This window comes from Argopecten irradians, chromosome 3 (genome assembly GCF_041381155.1).
Source record: "Argopecten irradians isolate NY chromosome 3, Ai_NY, whole genome shotgun sequence".
In the NCBI taxonomy this organism is placed as follows: Eukaryota; Metazoa; Mollusca; class Bivalvia; order Pectinida; family Pectinidae; genus Argopecten; species Argopecten irradians.
In genome coordinates, this window is record NC_091136.1 from 55,421,262 (window position 1) to 55,442,335 (window position 21,074).

At 41.3% G+C, this 21,074-nt stretch overlaps 1 protein-coding gene across 3 annotated transcripts in view; it reads right to left on the minus strand.

Annotated features, from left to right (window-relative positions):
- The window catches only part of LOC138319131 (uncharacterized), a 42,904-nt gene extending 34,468 nt beyond the window's left edge, over window positions 1-8,436 (minus strand). For all 3 annotated transcript variants that reach the window (XM_069262063.1, XM_069262064.1, XM_069262062.1), the window contains exon 1: window positions 8,284-8,436. In XM_069262063.1, the coding sequence (XP_069118164.1) occupies window positions 8,284-8,338 (55 nt within the window). In that variant the 5' untranslated portion in view covers window positions 8,339-8,436. The remainder of the gene's footprint in view (window positions 1-8,283) is intronic.
- Window positions 8,437-21,074: the final 12,638 nt, after the last annotated feature.

The window sequence follows — 21,074 nt, forward strand, 5'->3', positions numbered from 1 at the left end:
CTGTATTTGCAGTTTTTATTTATTTAAAGTCATCTAAACCAATTGTGATATTATTATTATATACAGATATAGGTAAATGTTGTAAATTGGCGGCCATCTTGAATACAATATGGCGTCTTTTTACATGAAGTTTAACACTACCAGAATGATCCTAAGTAATAATAATAATAAGTATAAAAAATATGGCTGTAGACGTTAAAGAGTGTTAGCTTGATTTTTACAGATAAATAGGTCTAGGGAAACAACTTGAATTTATACGGCAATGTTGGATTTCAAAATGGCGGTCATTTTTGAAATTTAAACAATGATCAAATTATTTATGTATTAAATACTACATAATACAAAAAATTTAAATACTCTCACTTTATTTGCTTAAAGTATGCTTAGCCAATTAGAAGTATTTTATATGAAATTCAAAATGGCGCTCCTTCTTCATTATGTGTAACGCTACCAGAATGTTCCTAAACATCAATAATATGGGTGTACACGTTTAAAGTTTGGGTCTAGCTAGTAAAGAACGTAAGATATGGGTCGCAGAATGTGTTTTGGCGGCCATTTTGAAAACCAATATGGCGACCGCCAGGGACCTTGAATTTTTGGGGTCCATTTTTTTCCTGAAACCTTATGTCATAAAGAGGTCATATGCAAAGTTTCATGTTTTATTCAAAATTTGAACGATTTTCATACTTAGTCGCTCCACTATGCTTGTCAATGAGTGAGGGGTTTGGTCGGACCAGTTGTACTCTTAATGTGTAATTTTTGTTTCAAACTAGCAATCATCATTAGACCCCATTATAGAGAAAAGCAGATTACATGGCGCTATACCGAGCTGCTGACAGGTGTATATGTTGAGTGGTAGGTGTTAACTGGTCACTTACGGACGACATTTGAGGCTGTGGTATACTCGTGTTGTGTCTCCTTGTAATAGTGGAACAATGGCTGCACTTCGGATTTTTTTTTTTTTTTTTTTTTGACAAAAATGCTTTTAGCTCATTATGATTTACTAAAATTAAAACTTGAAATATTTCAAGATATAACTTTTAAATCAAATCTGTTTACTGATACACAAGAATGGAGATATTGGTGACTTATCTTGAGAGTTTGTAATTTATTTCAACTTTTGACTCTGTCTTTATACCTCCTATCCCTACACACTCTTTTCCAAGCATCGGTTTTCTAAGAAAACATCACTTTAAAGTACGCACTATGCAAATGAACCAGCAGGTCATAACTACAGCCGACAATAAATTCGGTTTTTGTCCACATCAATTGTACAGGAATGACAGATAACGTAGCATTTCCAGACTACTGCTGATAATGTAAATCGGATTTGCTGTCCTAGGTATACGGGTGTGACATCTAGCAGTCTACCTCATTATTAACCCTCAATTGTGTACCTCGATCTGTACTTGTAACACGCACCTGTCTGACATTCTAAACAAGTACAGTATTAACTGAAGACATAAACAGTATACAGATGTTTCATGCCTTTTCAGTCAACAGTCAAAATTATTACCTGACTCTCTATTTAAGTGTATATTACGCATTTTGACTGTTTTATTGTTAAATCCGTTTACACGACCAAAACTTCGTAAACATAAGCCAGAGTGTAACAGTCGACTGTTGCACCGTACTGTTTCAAGCGCGAAAAGTATGCGCAGACATTTCCCCCCGTGCGGGACCCCACCTCAAGCGTTTTTCGGATCCAGATTGTTTGTTGTCCAATAGTGACAGCTGCAGATTTCAGGATATATCCGAACAGGATTTGGATTTATTGATATATTCCAGTTGACATTGACTTGTTTTTGTTAACAGTTTTGACACATATATTCACAAAATGTTTGTTACTTTCGATGTAATAAATATGAAATCATCCATAATTTGTTGCCTCACCTATCCTTCTTACTATAATTTGTTCAGTTTCTTAAATAGTGAGTCAGGTAATAAATCATTTGTTTCATTAGTACTGGGGGAACAGTCAAATCATTGCCCTTCGGTAGCCGGGAAGACCTAGGGAACTGTTGCTCTCGGCCGAGGACCAACCCGATGAACTGTTAAAGGTTGGTCCCAACAGCGAGGGAAAGAGTCTCATGTTGTTACCTGAATCGCAATCTTAAACTTATCACTGAGCTTCTGGTGGGATAGACTTTCCCCGAAAGAATACCGGTATTTGGATCGATCCGGCACGCCGTTGTTTATGACGTCAACAATTAATTATGACGTTAACAATAACAATCGTTCCGTCCCGGTCAACAGTCAACACTATTGACCGGTCAATAGGCGAAATTGTTACCTGACTCTGATAAATGTAAATGAAGTCAAACTATATGAATGGTAGTTGTTGCTCAGTATAAGGTGACAAGTGTGTCAGTATGGTATGGTGGTATTTGTTGGCTTGATATTAAAGCATACATCGGTTCAGCTAGTCACATAACAATCCTATCAAAGAGCCTTTTCCTACGGAATATGGTACCCTATTACAAATGTAGGTCAGTGAATGTGTACTGACCAAGGCAGATATGAAGATTATAATTGAATATAATGGTAAATGAGAGTTGCTCTGATTATAACCAATACTCCACTCTAATGTTATAACATGGACAATGGCTGTCTGGATGTAAGAGTTACATGTCCGATATTATTAAATTGGAAGCGTCCAGAGAGCCGTTATGTCCTGTTAATTGTCCCACCTCAACCTTTATATGAGATGTCGTTCATCCCGCTGTGGCATCAGTGGTGGAAACGACAGCGGAACTTCCTTATTCAGACTAGTTTTATGGACCCGACAGGTGAACTTCTACATTGAGACATCTGTTATTGTTTCAATCTAACATGCATTTCTTTGTTGTGGGCTATTTTAAAACAGGTTTCATAATGCACTTATATCCCCAGTAATAGGAAGCGGATTGGAGGACAAGGACTAACGTCATAGCACCGCCTACTGAAAATCTTTGCCAAGGTCATGTTTATCGTGTAGGTAGATTGCAAATTGACTAGGAATACTGTCGTTAGTCAGAAACGGCATATTCCCTACTAAGTTAACACTAAGCTATGGTATATGCAGCGCAATTAAGTTTATTTTTTAAGGTTTGAATTAGTATCTCAAAACATCTAAATACCAGTATTCATTGAAATTGGAAAATCAGATTATTTGAATATTGTCCCCTCTAAGAACTATGATAGCAGTCATATCAGTTCCCTCACCAATTCGTTTCCCAGAAATCCCTATATACCAATGTTAATTGAAACTGTGGTTACCTTGAATTTCCACACATCTTAAAAATTATGACCATGGTAGTCATTGATCTTACACCACCCATCCCCTTATAACAATTTTCATTTAAATAAGATATCTTTTAAATTTGGGATCACGGCAGCTATCTCGGATTTTCTCAAGAAAAAAGGTAATCCCTTATTGCATATGTAAAAACTATCAGCTATAACCACGAGTAATTTCAAAATAATAGACTTGTTGTGTTTTGAGGAAAATCTCTTGAAACTAATCATTGGCGGGCATGGTATCATTACTCGGTTTGTTTTGCCACCATTCAAGAAAATCCACATCACAGTTATGGATTTGGACGTGTAGAGTTACATTGTATGTCTTATACTTGAAACCCCAGATAAATTCTATCATGATTATATTTCATGTTGTTCATTTACATTTCGTCAGTAAGTTAAAAAAACCGCAAAGCAAAACTTGTTACATAGCAAAAATAGCCTTATTCCGATGTCACTCGCCATCTTTGTTCCAAGAAACCTACTCGTGGTAACGTAAACTATGTGTTTACCATACAAGTCGGCAGTTCTATGGTCTAATTATTAAACCGATTAACCATGTGACATGTTAATCAGTGGTAGCTAGATGTAGCAGTGGTCATTATCAATAACAATCTGATCAGATATCGACCTGGGTACACTCAGGTAGTCAATATACCATACTTGTATCAACAAAATTAATCAGTTAATTAAACCTTTGTAACATAAAGAATCAAGTTGCGGAAATTTATTGATAATCGAAATTTCTTTTTCGGTAGTTGTCGTTTCCTTCAAGTTCTAAGTAAAAATGATGCTCTCTTCTGGATTAGCCTACAAGGTATATTTTTCAGTTAGAGCGCGCGAACATCACTGTAAAATATACGCACTTTGTAACCATGGTTAAGGGTTGTGTTAATTATTTAAACCTTGAAAACAACACCGTAGCTGATGATATTTACTAAAACAATAGGTAAAAGGTTTGTAACCTATCGATTTTATGTACATTTAAACCCATGGAGGACAATTTCCTTACGTTTGTATATATAATTATAAACACAAACAATCCATTATTTATGCGACATAGATGCCAGGCAGTTCACCAACAAGCAACGAAATATTTTATAAATTATCTTATAGAGTGACGATTGAAAATCGATTTTTGTATCTTTTTTGGTAGTAATCACTGGTGATCTCTTGTAGCTGCCATTATGGCATTTATGAAGTACATGAAAATAAATATTCATTTAAGCAACATAGAGACGAATCAGAAATCGAAGTCCAGAAAATAATAACTTACTGGTCAGTGCTTGGAAGAGGTCATCACGGACAAATGCCCACACACGCGAGTGCCTCATTTCTCTAGGAAAATGACACGCAAATTAACAAATAATGACAAAACAAATTGGCCATAAGATAGTAATCACACGATCGAGCGGTGATTATACTTTGATAATCGTCTCGCGATACGATGACCTCTACGGCGACTGAACAACGCGTGTCCAATTCGGTAAGGTATGAAACGCCCGAAGGTTAATACGAACTCGAAGGGACCGAGATAAAACTTCGAGTTATCCAAGTGTTCGAATTAAGCGAGTTCTCATGTCTACTGACGATCTCTTTACTTGGTATAAATAGAATAGTTCCATGTCGTAAAACGATGTGAACAAGACAGATGTCAAAATAACCGATGGGAGTTGCAAAATGATAACAAGAAAACCTAGATATATGTTTTGAAATGCAGTTCTACGGTAGATTTATTAAAAAGAAATCGGCACTTTCGGCGATCTCGTTGTCCAAAAAATCTCTTTAGAGTTATAAGAACATTTTATGTATGATTTTTGTCATTCGGACCCAAATTTATTTCGTATTATCCGAGTTATTTTAACAAAGATAAAGTGGGAATTCGGACAGGACCGTCAAAGCACTTCCTATTAAGCCGGGTTGTCGAGTTCGTATCAACCAAGTGCCACTTTATGTTAGAGTATCCATATTGTAAAATACACCTACTCGCTTCAATAATACCGGCGTCTTTCTAGGATTTGTAATGGCTGACGTTGGTTTTAGTCATGGGTAAGCTTTGTTTGTTTGTTTGATTTATTAACGTCATATTAACAGCTATGGTCATGTAAGGACGGCCTCCCATGTATGGGGTGCGTTGCGTGTATATTGTGCGAGGTGCGTGTGTTTGGAGACTGCGGTATATTCATGTTGTGTCTTCTTCTTGCTCTTCCTGATACTAGAATGAGAATTTTGGCTATTGTGATATCGAACATAGTTTTGATCCCAATGTTACTGTGATTTTCACGGGCTGCCTGTACATTAGTAGTAACTGAGTAATGGAGATGCAGCTGATAATGAATGGAAAATTGTATAGAGCATCGACATCAGGGCAGTGAGATGTGATCTATGGACCGTTATTCGGGACCCTGACGGGACCACTGTGATGTTTTATCGACCTTGGATTGAATGTGTACTATGCTCTAGTGCGTGTCCTTTGTCGCTAAACACCTCATGTACAAAAACTCGGCGTGATGCTTTTTATTGTTATCTCCTAATTAGCCATAACAATCAGAAACCGCATTGCCTTATAAGCCGTACTAGTGTTGTCATAGTGACGTAAACCGATTGGAGGATTTTTCTCTTCCAGTTGGTCCGCCACCGTAACTCTATCATTTCCATTCCTGTAGGTACCTCTAATAAACAGGGAACGCAAAAATAAATGATGATAACGTTATACCCGTAATAAGGCAGATGATGTGATGATCGACTTTCAGTATAATCCCTCGAGCTGGCACGAACGGGCTACCATACCTTCGAGTTTCGTTTACTATCAGAGTTTATGAGACAGTTATGGTGGATTTCATAGAGTATCTCTAATAGGGAAAACTATCTTTTTAATGTTTATTTCCATTCTGATAAGTTGATGTTTATGTCCGTTATAATAAGTTGATGATTTATACCATTCAACCGGATTTCATTGACAAGCAAGGCCACATCTGAAGGCTACCAAGCGGTTAGCATGTCAGCGCATGTTGCAGTACCGACACCGACAATTTATCACACACAACATGAATCCATATGTCTTTAGGTGTAAGAAAAACAACAATGACATCTTCTAGTTTATAATTCCCTGAAGATTCATACTCCATAGGCAATAAATTTCATATGGATAAAGCTGTTGTATAACGCCTCCGTAAACATCAGCGCTTGAAAACAATTGCAAAAAAATGAGATGAGTCGAATAACAATTAACGAGTATGAAGCATGTGACTGTAAATGAAATGTGCGAAAGATAAAGAGTCACTATGTATAATACTGGCTCTTTGTTGGACACTGTGGAAAGGTAAAGACAAAACTGTCATATTGGTTTGAAATAGGTTAGGTTATGCTTATTTCGTCTTTGCATACAGTATTACATAGTTACCTCCCTTGCGAGTATGTATCCATTGTTTTTCTTTCTTTTCTCTAAAACGTGTAACGTTACGCTCGCAAACACATGAGGTTAGATAAATACCTACCCACAAGGGCAGATAAATCTGGAATAAACAAATACAGAATAAAGAGAAGCCGGCTTTTACAATGGTAACCAAATGTCTTAATGCTTCTCTTGACACGTCAGGAGCCTTCAGCTGAAAGTTGTCCTACGTAAAAAGGCTAGGCTTTGGTTATCAGATTGTAATACAAATATAATTATTAAAACGTTGCCCCTTGTAAGCTTTGTAATAATTGAAAATTGCAAAAGTAAGAAAAACATTTATGCATAAATATTTTTTATTGTTATTTCAGCGTTAAATTGCCTTCTTGGGGCATTTCTGGTCCTTTAATTCTCCCAGGATTCCAGACAAATTGAATAACGCGCGTAAGCGCGTCAATTCAATATGGGTGTACATTGAATGCATTGAGGACATCTCTGATATTTACATACGATATGTCATCCTATTGCCAAACAAAACGGAGACCATCGCAATTGTCAGGAGCTCATTACTAAAATTGTATATCCGTGTTTCCATGGCCACCACCAATGAGGATATGGGATTCGAGTTTAGTCACTAACTTTTCCTTGAGGTTTTGTGCTCACCACAATTTGAGAAGTTGGCCCGTCTAGTCTGCCGTTGTCATGTCCACGAGTCAATTGATGAGGCAGTTAAGCTAACGAACAAGCAATCTTTCTCGGATTTTACGTGACAATAAATGTGTTTATCTGTGAATCTTTATTAATATTGATAGTCCCAAATAATTTATAAAGTACAACCCCAGGGAAATATCGATTTTTGTCAATTAAGGTATTAAACTCGCGACTTAAATTACAGCATAAATTGATAACTTTGTACCATTGTTTGACAGTCACAGAAAACAAACAGAAGTATAAATCATTTTCGCTATTCTGAGGATCCTAACATCAAAATCAATACTCTTTTACCTTTGATTGTTTATTTTATGTTCCTGGAGAATTTTGTTACATTTTGTATTTTAAAATGTACTTTTATGTCGAAGTATTGAAAGGTAATGACAATAACAAATAACATATTAATTTAGTTGCAAAAATAACTCTTCTAGACAGAAAAATGTAAATCAAGAAAAACAACCTAAAATAACGTGCAACGCCTATGAATTATATCTAAGAAGAGAAGAATATTTTATTTACAATTGCATCAGTGTAATGTACTGTAAAATAGGAATTCCTTTGATGATGATATTGAAACGAAACCATAAAATCGGTCTTTATCGCCATTGTCTTGCATAAAAAGGTGTAATTTTTGTTCACAATCAAGTAATGTGCATAGTTATTTATTGGATTTATATACAAAAACCAGTTAAGAATACATTTGAATCTTCATGTGATAGAAACCCTGTTCCAAGATTGAATCCGTATATCCCCTTTTACTTTCGTTTCTTTTCAAATGAAATAAGGGATGTCTCCTAAAACCAACTAATTTTCTAACAAAAACAAATTGGACTTATATCTACAAACAAACATTGTCAACAAATCAAAATACGACAAGGGAATGCTAAACAAAGACTTACCTTGCGATGTGAGTGCACATACAACGACAATAGCTAGCCCTATATTGGTATCCATGGTCAGCGACAAGTACTCCTCCTTTAACACATGGATGCTATTTTAAACTGAGGACATGACGATGACTGCTTTTTCAGATTCTTATCGGGGCCATGATGAAAGCTAGAAGGATCTCCAATCCGGTGAGAAATGGGGGACAAAGGTTTTAGAATCGATAAATTACAAAAAAATAGTGAAAGAAGCACTGCAGTGTACAATTTATTTCGACATACAAATGATCATATTTAATGTTCGGTGGTATCACGTTCACTTTAGATATGATTTATCTCTCTGTATATCACACATGTTAGGCTGTGTTATTTGTTTGACCCCCTATTCGCAGAATGTGGAAGTCCAAAGCAAGGCTGCGCATCAGTAGTGGCTGGCAATACGATCGATTGATCGAGCGCGAGACGCGTAACCAAGGAAAGAGGAACGTGTATTAATAATTAATCCATGTGTAGCTTGTTATGATTATAGTTCAGAGCTCTAGACAAATCATTTTTAAAATGTCTACTCTTTTCTAATTACCTGAATATGTACAAAGCTGCGTGTCAGTATTTTGCTAGGAATTCCGATATAGATAGAGTCATCACGGAAAGAGGACATCTACATTATCACCAAACATTAATCATTAATTTTGAACGTATCAACGCAGTTATATTTAAACTCCCTAATTAAATATTTGACCGTATCGTAAAATATTGTCATTTGCCTTCGGATTTTTTTATTGATGCAAACTATTGCAGCAGAGATTCAGTTATTCAATCTTCTACATAAACACGGCTATGGTAGCAGCAGAGATTCAGTTATTCAATCTTCTACATAAACACGGCTATGGTAGCAGCAGAGATTCAGTTATTCAATCTGTTACATAAACACGGCTATTGTAGCAGAGATTCACTTATTCAATCGGCTACAAAAACACGGCTATGGTAGCAGAGATTCGGTTATTCAATCTTCTACATAAACACGGCTATGATAGCAGATTCAGTTATTCAATCGGCTACATAAACACGGTTATGGTAGCAGAGATTCAGTTATTCAATCGGCTACACAAACACGGTTATTGTAGCAACAGAGATTCAGTAATTCAATCTTCTACATAAACACGGCTATGGTAGCAGCAGAGATTAAGTTATTCAATCTTCTACATAAACACGGCTATGGTAGCAGCAGAGATTCAGTTATTCAATCTTCTACATAAACACGGCTATGGTAGCAGAGATTCAGTTATTCAATCTTCTACATAAACACGGCTATGGTAGCAGAGATTCAGTTATTCAATCTTCTACATAAACACGGCTATGATAGCAGAGATTCAGTTATTCAATCGGCTACAAAAACACGGCTATGGTAGCAGAGATTCAGTTATTCAATCGGCTACAAAAACACGGCTATGATAGCAGAGATTCGGTTATTCAATCTTCTACATAAACACGGTTATGGTAGCAGAGATTCAGTTATTCAATCGGCTACAAAAACATGGCTATGGTAGCAACGGAGATTCAGTTATTCAATCTTCTACATAAACACGGCTATGATAGCAGAGATTCAGTTATTCAATCGGCTACATAAACATGGCTATGGTAGCAACGGAGATTTGGTTATTCAATCTTCTACATAAACACGGCTATGATAGCAGAGATTCAGTTATTCAATCGGCTACAAAAACACGGCTATGATAGCAGAGATTCGGTTATTCAATCTTCTACATAAACACGGTTATGGTAGCAGAGATTCAGTTATTCAATCGGCTACAAAAACATGGCTATGGTAGCAACGGAGATTCAGTTATTCAATCGGCTACATAAACACGGTTATGGTAGCAGAGATTCAGTTATTCAATCGGCTACATAAACACGGTTATTGTAGCAGAGTTTCAGTTATTCAATTAGCTGCATAAACACGCTTATGGTAGCAGAGATTCAGTTATTGAATTGGCTACGGTTTTTTACATAGCCGTGTTTATGTAGCCGATTGAATATAACTGAACCTCTGCTGCTACCGTAACCGTGTTTATGTAGCCGATTTAATAACTGAACCACTGCTGCTACCATAGCCGTGTTTATGTAGCAAATCGAAAGGTTCATACAGTAGTTTGCATCAATAAAAAAAAATCCGAAGGCAAATGACAATATTTTACGATACGGTCAAATATTTAATTAGGGAGTTTAAATATAACTGCGTTGATACGTTCAAAATTAATGATTAATATTTGATGATAATGTAGATGTCCTCTTTCCGTGATGACTCTATTTATATCGGAATTCCTAGCAAAATACTGACACGCAGCTTTATACATATTCAGGTGATAATGATGATCTTGATGATGATGATGATGATGATGAGTTTAATGATTATGATGTTGATAATGATGATGATGATTAAGATGAGTGTAGTGATTATAATGTTGATGATAATGATGATGAAGGCAATAATGAGTATAATGATTATGACGACGATGATGATGATGTAATATCACAATTAGTGTATGAACATGTCGTTGAAAAATAAAAATGTTACAAAAAAGATATGTATCCTGGTGATTGTAAATGCAATGTACACCGTAATAGTAACATGTGTACAATTTAAATTAAACAATTATCACAAACAAAAACAAATGTAAAGAAATTCAAGTAAACGTTTTCCTTGTCTGAGTGGGACATACATACAAGGTCAAGCTAGTAGGTTGGTTAGTTATACTTAGTATCCTATGCTCATTCAAGGATCTCTAAATAGACATAACCCAGAATCCGTCTTCACAGGGGCGAACGCTCAGCTCGATGTCAAAATCGAGGAAGGACACGTAAAAAAATAAAAACAGAAAAAAAACAAGATTCAAAGTTAAATCAAGTATCGGCAGGTAGCAACGGAGTAACAAAGTTTGTTTCGAAACACAAGTCATCCCTCATCTCGTTAATTTGCCTTTCATCAGTGAGGATTGCTCGCAATTGTTTACACACAAAACTTGATCATTCAAAAGTACATACTGTACCCGATACTTCAATTCAGGCATGTCTCCTACATAAAAAAAAAACCATTCGACAATAAAGTCAATTGAATAACTGAACCTCTGCTATCATGGCCGTGTTTCTGCTACCATAACCGTGTTTATGTAGTCAATTGAATAACTGAAACTATGCTGCTACCATAGCCATGTTTATGTAGCCAATTAAATAACTGAACCTCTGCTACTTTAACCGTGTTTATGTAGCCAATTGAATAACTGAAACTCTGCTGGTACCATAGCTGTGTTTATGTAGCCAATATACATTAAATTAGCACTGAATTCTTGAAAATTGTAAAAACTTAATGAATATGGATATTTCAAAAGGTCATTAAGAAAAATAACACCTTTCTGATACCAGTCTTTATAGAATACCATTTTCCTGACAATGAGTATATCATTATTGTACCAAATTGGTGTTTTCAATATTACCAGGATACATATCTGGTCATGCAAACAATGACAGTCGTTTGAAAAAGGATGAATATTTATAAAGAGTAGCGGTTACCAAGCTTATATCGCTATCATAGAAACATTGGAAGGGAGACGGTAGTATAAACTAGAGCCCACACAATCTACCAACTAAAATATAAAATATGCATGAGCTAACTGTTAGAGTCGTCTTTACCAACACACACGGCCCTAACTTTAGCTGCCTTCACATTCCTAACTGTTACAAGTCCCAACTTTTTTTGTATGTGTGGGGAGCTACGGTCAACTCTTGCTATTTTATAGTACCATCTCACTGAAGCATGCCGTCAAAGGCACCAAACAACACACGCTACCCGGTCACATTTTACTAACAAAGGGCAAAACAGTCGTCCTACTTCCTTTGATGCTGAGTGTTGAACAGGGGCAGAGACTAACCCTTTTATAAATCATGATGTGTCTCGGCCAGGGGACAGAACTCATAGCCTTCCTCGCAAGGCGACCACTCAACCAAAGGTAGGAAATAAGGCGGCGTCAAGGGAAATGTTGGAAATTCTAATAGCCTTTTCCAGTATACAAGGAAGACACAGGTTACCAACATAGAGACAACATATACATTTGTATAATTCAACTGACTTTCTTCATCCTAATTTTTCCTTTGCCATCACCCCACTAGCCCCAATGGTCTTGAGTTCAGGGTTCGCCAACAGGCGTTTGGCTTTCTAGATAGACATTTTTCTCTCTGTATATTATACTGCAAGCCTCGGGCTTTACCACCTTTTATGACTCCTCGGGTGGAATACCCAATCCTCCATGTCTCAATATGAAAGAGCCTTATACTTTCTCTGTATATATAATACTGTGTCACATATTACATATATAGACTAGAGAGAGAGAAAAAATGTCTATAGAGCCGATCGCCCGCCTGTGGTTCGCCCCTGTGAGGACCATAGTTTATAAAACGTTAAGCCTTATTTCCACCCAATGCTGTATAAGCTCAGCATAAACGGCGTGAGACGACTGGTTTGTCCGTTGTCAGTATAATGCGGCCGGTTGTGATGTGCTTTTTGAAACACGCCACCAATTTACCACAGTCACCAAAACCTTTTTGTTTGTTTGTTTGATTAATTAACGTCCTATTAACAGCTATGGTCATGTAAGGACGGCCTCCAATGTATGCTGTGTGTTGTGCGAGGTGCGTGTTTTGAGAGACTGCGGTATATTCATGTAGTGTCTTCTTGTATAGTGGAACTGTTACCCTTTTTACAGTGCTATATCACTGAAGCATGCCGCCAAAGACACCAAGCAACACACCCCATCCGTTCACATTATACTGACAACGGGCGAACCAGTCGTCCCACTCCCTGTATGCTGACTCTAAGCAGGAGCAGAAGCTACTACTTTTATAGACTTTAGTGTGTCTCGGCCAGGGGACAGAACACAGAGCCTTCCTCACAGGGGCGAACGCAGATAAAGTCGGTTAGGAAGAAGAGAAAAGATAACATTCTTAATTTAGTCGCCTTTTACGATCATGCAATAGGGGTAGCAGGTGCAATTCTAACGCCCTACCTGCAGGAAAGCACCAAAACCTACACATGTAACACATTGAACACAAACCAATATTACTGCCCCACGTTTAGCCGCCTTTACCAACGCACAAAAGGGATCTCATATGAAATATATAGCACCAATTTTGCATTTAGCAGTCTTTATTTTCGCAACGTCAGACACCTTTTGACAGCATAAAATAGGAACAACAGTCCCAACTTTAGTCGCCTTTTATCATCATACAATTTTTGGGAGAACATAGCGAGCCTTTCACCAGCAAATGAGGGACAACAGAAACAGCGCACCAATTCTAATAGCCTTTTCCAGTATACAAGGAAGACACAGGTTACCAACATAGAGACAACATATACATTTGTATAATTCAACTTACTAAATTTAGTCGCCTTTTACCATCATACAGTAATTAACAATATTTCAGGGACAACATTTGTATATAACAAGGATGGATGCAAGTTAGAATGAAATCGTCCATTCATATTCCAGGAGACTCGGTATACCTGTTTGTGTTTCTATGTGTGAATTTGACAAGATCATCTACTTTGTATGGCCCAGTACATTCCCACCCGATTCTCTGGCGACATGCTTCAGTGAGATAACACTATAAAAAGTCCCACTATCACAAAGTGCAACACGAACATACTGCAGTCTCCCTGACGTTGAGCATAATGACAAAAGTGAGGCGGTGTCAAGGGAGACGTTAGGAAGAGGACAAGAGTGCGGCGGTGTCAAGGGAGACGTTAGGGAGAGGATAAAAGTGAGGCGGTGTCAAGGGAGACGTTAGGGAGAGGATAAAAGTGAGGCGGTGTCAAGGGAGACGTTAGGAAGAGGACAAGAGTGCGGCGGTGTCAAAGGAGACGTTAGGGAGAGGACAAAAGTGAGGCGGTGTCAAAGGAGACGTTAGGGAGAGGACAAAAGTGAGGCGGTGTCAAAGGAGACGTTAGGGAGAGGACAAAAGTGAGGCGGTGTCAAGGGAGACGTTAGGAAGAGGACAAAAGTGAGGCGGTGTCAAGGGAGACGTTAGGGAGAGGATAAAAGTGAGGCGGTGTCAAGGGAGACGTTAGGGAGAGGATAAAAGTGAGGCGGTGTCAAGGGAGACGTTAGGGAGAGGATAAAAGTGATGCGGTGTCAAGGGAGACGTTAGGAAGAGGACAAGAGTGGGCGGTGTCAAGGGAGACGTTAGGAAGAGGACAAGAGTGAGGCGGTGTCAAGGGAGACGTTAGGGAGAGGACAAAAGTGAGGCGGTGTCAAGGGTGATGTTAGGGAGAGGATAAAAGTGAGGCGGTGTCAAGGGAGACGTTAGGGAGAGGATAAAAGTGAGGCGGTGTCAAGGGAGATGTTAGGGAGAGGACAAAAGTGAGGCGGTGTCAATGGAGACGTTTTGGGAGAGGACAAAAGTGAGGCGGTGTCAATGGAGACGTTAGGGAGAGGATAAAAGTGAGGCGGTGTCAAGGGTGACGTTAGGGAGAGGATAAAAGTGAGGCGGTGTCAAGGGAGACGTTAGGGAGAGGATAAAAGTGAGGCGGTGTCAAGGGAGATGTTAGGGAGAGGACAAAAGTGAGGCGGTGACAAGGGAGATGTTAGGGGAGGACAAAATGAGGCGGTGTCAAGGGAGACGTTAGGGAGAGGATAAAAGTGAGGCGGTGTCAAGGGAGAGTTAGGGAGAGGACAAAAGTGAGGCGGTGTCAATGGAGACGTTAGGGAGAGGACAAAAGTGAGGCGGTGTCAATGGAGACGTTTGGGAGAGGACAAGAGTGAGCGGTGTCAAGAGAAACGTTAGGGAGAGGACAAAAGTGAGGCGGTGTCAAGGGAGACGTTAGGGAGAGGACAAAAGTGAGGCGGTGTCAAGGGAGACGTTAGGGAGAGGACAAGAGTGAGGCGGTGTCAAGGGACGTTAGGGAGAGGACAAAATGAGGCGGTGTCAAGGAGATGTTAGGGAGGAACAAAAGTGAGGCGGTGTCAAGAGAGACGTTAGGGTGGAACAAAAGTGAGGCGGTGTCAAGGGAGACGTTAGGGAGAGGACAAAAGTGAGGCGGTGTCAAGGGAGACGTTAGGAGAGGACAAAAGTGAGGCGGTGTCAAGGGAGACGTTAGGAGAGGAAAAAGGAGGCGTGTCAAGGGAGACGTTAGGGAGAGGATAAAAGTGAGGCGGTGTCAAGGGAGACGTTAGGGAGAGAGGATAAAAGTGAGGCGGTGTCAAGGGAGACGTTAGGAAGAGGACAAGAGTGAGGCGGTGTCAAGGGAGACGTTTAGGAGAGGACAAAAGTGAGGCGGTGTCAAGGGAGACGTTAGGGAGAGGACAAAAGTGAGGCGGTGTCAAGGGAGAGGCGGTGTCAAGGGAGAGGGAGAGGATAAAAGTGAGGCGGTGTCAAGGAGATGTTAGGGAGAGGACAAAAGTGAGGCGGTGTCAATGGAGACGTTTGGGAGAGGACAAAAGTGAGGCGGTGTCAATGGAGACGTTAGGGAGAGGATAAAAGTGAGGCGGTGTCAAGGGTGACGTTAGGGAGAGGATAAAAGTGAGGCGGTGTCAAGGGAGACGTTAGGGAGAGGATAAAAGTGAGGCGGTGTCAAGGGAGACGTTAGGGAGAGGACAAAAGTGAGGCGGTGTCAAGGGAGATGTTAGGGAGAGGACAAAAGTGAGGCGGTGTCAAGGGAGACGTTAGGGAGAGGATAAAAGTGAGGCGGTGTCAAGGGAGATGTTAGGGAGAGGACAAAAGTGAGGCGGTGTCAAGGGAGACGTTAGGGAGAGGACAAAAGTGAGGCGGTGTCAATGGAGACGTTTGGGAGAGGACAAGAGTGAGGCGTGTCAAGAGAACGTTAGGGAGGAAAGTGAGGCGGTGTCAAGGAGACGTTAGGGAGAGGACAAAAGTGAGGCGGTGTCAAGGGAGACGTTAGGGAGAGGACAAAAGTGAGGCGGTGTCAAGGGAGACGTTAGGGAGAGGACAAGAGTGAGGCGGTGTCAAGAGAGACGTTAGGGTTGGAACAAAAGTGAGGCGGTGTCAAGAGAGACGTTAGGGTTGGAACAAAAGTGAGGCGGTGTCAAGGGAGACGTTAGGGAGAGGACAAAAGTGAGGCGGTGTCAAGGGAGACGTTAGGGAGAGGACAAAAGTGAGGCGGTGTCAATGGAGACGTTAGGGAGAGGACAAGAGTGAGGCGGTGTCAAGAGAGACGTTAGGGAGAGGACAAAAGTGAGGCGGTGTCAAGGGAGACGTTAGGGAGAGGACAAAAGTGAGGCGGTGTCAATGGAGACGTTAGGGAGAGGATAAAAGTGAGGCGGTGTCAAGGGTGACGTTAGGGAGAGGATAAAAGTGAGGCGGTGTCAAGGGAGACGTTAGGGAGAGGACAAAAGTGAGGCGGTGTCAAGGGAGACGTTAGGGAGAGGACAAAAGTGAGGCGGTGTCAAGGGAGACGTTAGGGAGAGGACAAAAGTGAGGCGGTGTCAAGGGAGACGTTAGGGAGAGGACAAAAGTGAGGCGGTGTCAAGGGAGACGTTAGGGAGAGGACAAAAGTGAGGCGGTGTCAAGGGAGACGTTAGGGAGAGGACAAAAGTGAGGCGGTGTCAAGGGAGACGTTAGGGAGAGGACAAAAGTGAGGCGGTGTCAAGGAGACGTTAGGGAGAGGACAAAAGTGAGGCGGTGTCAAGGGAGACGTTAGGGAGAGGACAAAAGTGAGGCGGTGTCAAGGGAGACGTTAGGGAGAGGACAAAAGTGAGGCGGTGTCAAGGGAGACGTTAGGGAGAGGACAAGAGTGGAGGCGTTGTCAAGGGAGACGTTAGGGAGAGGATAAAAGTGAGGCGGTGTCAAGGGAGACGTTAGGGAGAGGACAAAAGTGAGGCGGTGTCAAGGGAGAGTTAGGAAGAGGACAAGAGTGAGGCGGTGTCAAGGGAGACGTTAGGGAGAGGATAAAAGTGAGGCGGTGTCAAGGGAGACGTTAGGGAGAGGACAAGAGTGAGGCGGTGTCAAGGGAGACGTTTGGGAGAGGACAAAAGTGAGGCGGTGTCAATGGAGACGTTAGGGAGAGGATAAAAGTGAGGCGGTGTCAAGGGTGACGTTAGGGAGAGGATAAAAGTGAGGCGGTGTCAAGGGAGACGTTAGGGAGAGGATAAAAGTGAGGCGGTGTCAAGGGAGACGTTAGGGAGAGGATAAAAGTGAGGCGGTGTCAAGGGAGATGTTAGGGAGAGGACAAAAGTGAGGCGGTGTCAAGGGAGACGTTAGGGAGAGGACAAAAGTGAGGCGGTGTCAAGGGAGACGTTAGGGAGAGGACAAAAGTGAGGCGGTGTCAAGGGAGACGTTAGGGAGAGGACAAAAGTGAGGCGGTGTCAATGGAGACGTTTGGGAGAGGACAAGAGTGAGGCGGTGTCAAGAGAAACGTTAGGGAGAGGACAAAAGTGAGGCGGTGTCAAGGGAGACGTTAGGGAGAGGACAAAAGTGAGGCGGTGTCAAGGGAGACGTTTGGGAGAGGACAAGAGTGAGGCGGTGTCAAGGGAGACGTTAGGGAGAGGACAAAAGTGAGGCGGTGTCAAGGGAGACGTTAGGGAGAGGACAAAAGTGAGGCGGTGTCAAGGGAGACGTTAGGGAGAGGACAAAAGTGAGGCGGTGTCAAGGGAGACGTTAGGGAGAGGACAAAAGTGAGGCGGTGTCAAGAGAGACGTTAGGGTTGGAACAAAAGTGAGGCGGTGTCAAGGGAGACGTTAGGGAGAGGACAAAAGTGAGGCGGTGTCAAGAGAGACGTTAGGGTTGGAACAAAAGTGAGGCGGTGTCAAGGGAGACGTTAGGGAGAGGACAAAAGTGAGGCGGTGTCAAGGGAGACGTTAGGGAGAGGACAAAAGTGAGGCGGTGTCAAGGAGACGTTAGGGAGAGGACAAAAGTGAGGCGGTGTCAAGGGAGACGTTAGGGAGAGGACAAAAGTGAGGCGGTGTCAAGGGAGACGTTAGGGAGAGGACAAAAGTGAGGCGGTGTCAAGGGAGACGTTAGGGAGAGGACAAAAGTGAGGCGGTGTCAAGGGAGACGTTAGGGGAGAGGCGGTCAAGGAGACGTTAGGGAGAGGACAAGAGTGAGGCGGTGTCAAGGGAGACGTTAGGGAGAGGACAAAAGTGAGGCGGTGTCAAGGGAGACGTTAGGGAGAGGACAAGAGTGAGGCGGTGTCAAGAGAGACGTTAGGGTTGGAACAAAAGTGAGGCGGTGTCAAGGGAGACGTTTGGGAGAGGACAAGAGTGAGGCGGTGTCAAGAGAGACGTTAGGAAGAGGACAAAAGTGAGGCGGTGTCAAGGGAGACGTTAGGAAGAGGACAAGAGTGAGGCGGTGTCAAGGGAGACGTTAGGAAGAGGACAAAAAGTGAGGCGGTGTCAAGGGAGACGTTAGGGAGAGGACAAGAGTGAGGCGGTGTCAAGGGAGACGTTAGGGAGAGGACAAAAGTGAGGCGGTGTCAAGGGAGACGTTAGGGAGAGGACAAGAGTGAGGCGGTGTCAAGGGAGACGTTAGGAAGAGGACAAGAGTGAGGCGGTGTCAAGGGAGACGTTAGGGAGAGGACAAAAGTGAGGCGGTGTCAAGGGAGACGTTAGGGAGAGGACAAGAGTGAGGCGGTGTCAAGGGAGACGTTAGGGAGAGGACAAAAGTGAGGCGGTGTCAAGGGAGACGTTAGGAAGAGGACAAGAGTGAGGCGGTGTCAAGGGAGACGTTAGGAAGAGGACAAAAGTGAGGCGGTGTCAAGGGAGACGTTAGGGAGAGGACAAAAGTGAGGCGGTGTCAAGGGAGACGTTAGGGAGAGGACAAAAGTGAGGCGGTGTCAAGGGAGACGTTAGGGAGAGGATAAAAGTGAGGCGGTGTCAAGGGAGACGTTAGGGAGAGGACAAAAGTGAGGCGGTGTCAAGGGAGACGTTAGGGAGAGGATAAAAGTGAGGCGGTGTCAAGGGAGACGTTAGGGAGAGGACAAGAGTGAGGCGGTGTCAAGGGAGACGTTAGGGAGAGGACAAAAGTGAGGCGGTGTCAAGAGAAACGTTAGGGAGGGGTTAGAATTGTACCTGCTGCCCTTATTGCATGATCGTAATAGGCGACTAAATTATGGATCTTATCTTTTTTCTCTTCTTAACATATTCCTTGGCACCGCCTTACTTTTGGATTTCTGTTTAGCGCTCGACCCTGTGGGGAAGGCTCTGGGTTCTGCGACATAACATTGATACACCGCAGTCTCCAACAACACGCACCACGCACTTCATACCCACTACACACCTCACACATGGAAGGCCGTCCTTACATGGCTTTTAATAAATCAAACAAAGAAAGGAAGAGATAACACTATAAATGGCGAGAGATTTCACTATTGCCAGAAAACACGGAAATACCACAGTTTCCCAAAACACACAAGCATAAACCACACATTGCGTCTTTTCTGCTAACAGGGCATTAAGCATAATCAACCAACAATATCCAAGGTGCGTGTTTTCCATCAGTGAGATTATACTAATTACAACAACAAGGTAAGGTGTATGTGTTGAATTTATGAAAAGTATAGGTCTGATTTTCAACAAAAGCAGCGCAACCGACATATTTAATTTACTTTACGGTTCAATACTGCTAATTTCTTTTTAGCGCCGTTCTTCCAATTATAGTAACGAAAACATGTTACTTAATGTCAGTACAGTACAATGGCCACTGTTTGACCTGTGTGTTAGTGAAGTTGTCTGAAACAACTCGAAATGGCAAACAGGTGTCGTAAACTTAGAACAGAAATAGCATGGTGATAATGTCATATTAATTGGTTCTAGTATAAGGCATCTGAAGCCATTTTAATGATTTTCACAACTGAAATGAATTTCAATAGATTAACGAAGAGAAAATAACATGTCAAAAATTTCATCCAGTTACGGCACATATAACTACTACGGCACATATAACTACACAATGTGTATGCTATATTTCCTCTCTGACCCTCAAGCTGTCCAATTCTAGTTTCCTTCCAAGTCGACTAACTTCGTACTGCATTTTATTCCTTATTCAATATTTGGAGACCTTTTTTTTTGGAAACTTCGTGTTAATTCACCGTGTGCGACATTCGTGTTCAGTGATACTTTACATATATTTCTCATTAAAGGTTCACTGTCTCTTTCTTGTATTATCGCGGTAGTCGGGAAGAGCAGTGTCAATTCTTTGTTATCTCTGCAGACAAAAGCTGCAGTTTCTCTTCCGTGTTCGTTATCTGTGATGTCTTTTCGTGTCTTATCGCATTTGTCAAAAATAAAGAGTATTTCTTTGTCTGTCACTGCAGCGATCACGTGTATCTTTGGTGTTTGGTTTAGTGACAAACGAAAACCACAGCAGTGTGTTCTCTTGTTTGATATCACTGCACAGCAGCATGTCTTTCTTCTACTCTTGCAGCAGTCCTGACTAGGATGGTGTATCTTTGTATAATATCGTGTGATCATCAAAGTCTTGGGAGTCTCAATTGTGTTTATTATTACGGCAGCCAGAATGCTTTTCTCAGCGGATTTCAAAGAGTACGAACAAGTGTCTCTCTCGTCTGTTATCGGGACATTCACGAACTGTGGTGTTTCCTGGTGTTGCCAGACAAAATCTGTATATTACAGTTTATTTGATAGACAAGAAAAGTCAATACGATTACTTTTTTTGTTTGTTTGATTAAATTAACGTCCTATTAACAGTAAGGACCACCTCCTGTGTATGCAGTGTGTTGCGTATGTGAAGTACGAGTGTGTGTTTTGGGAGACTGTGGTATATTCGTGTTGTGTCTTCTTATA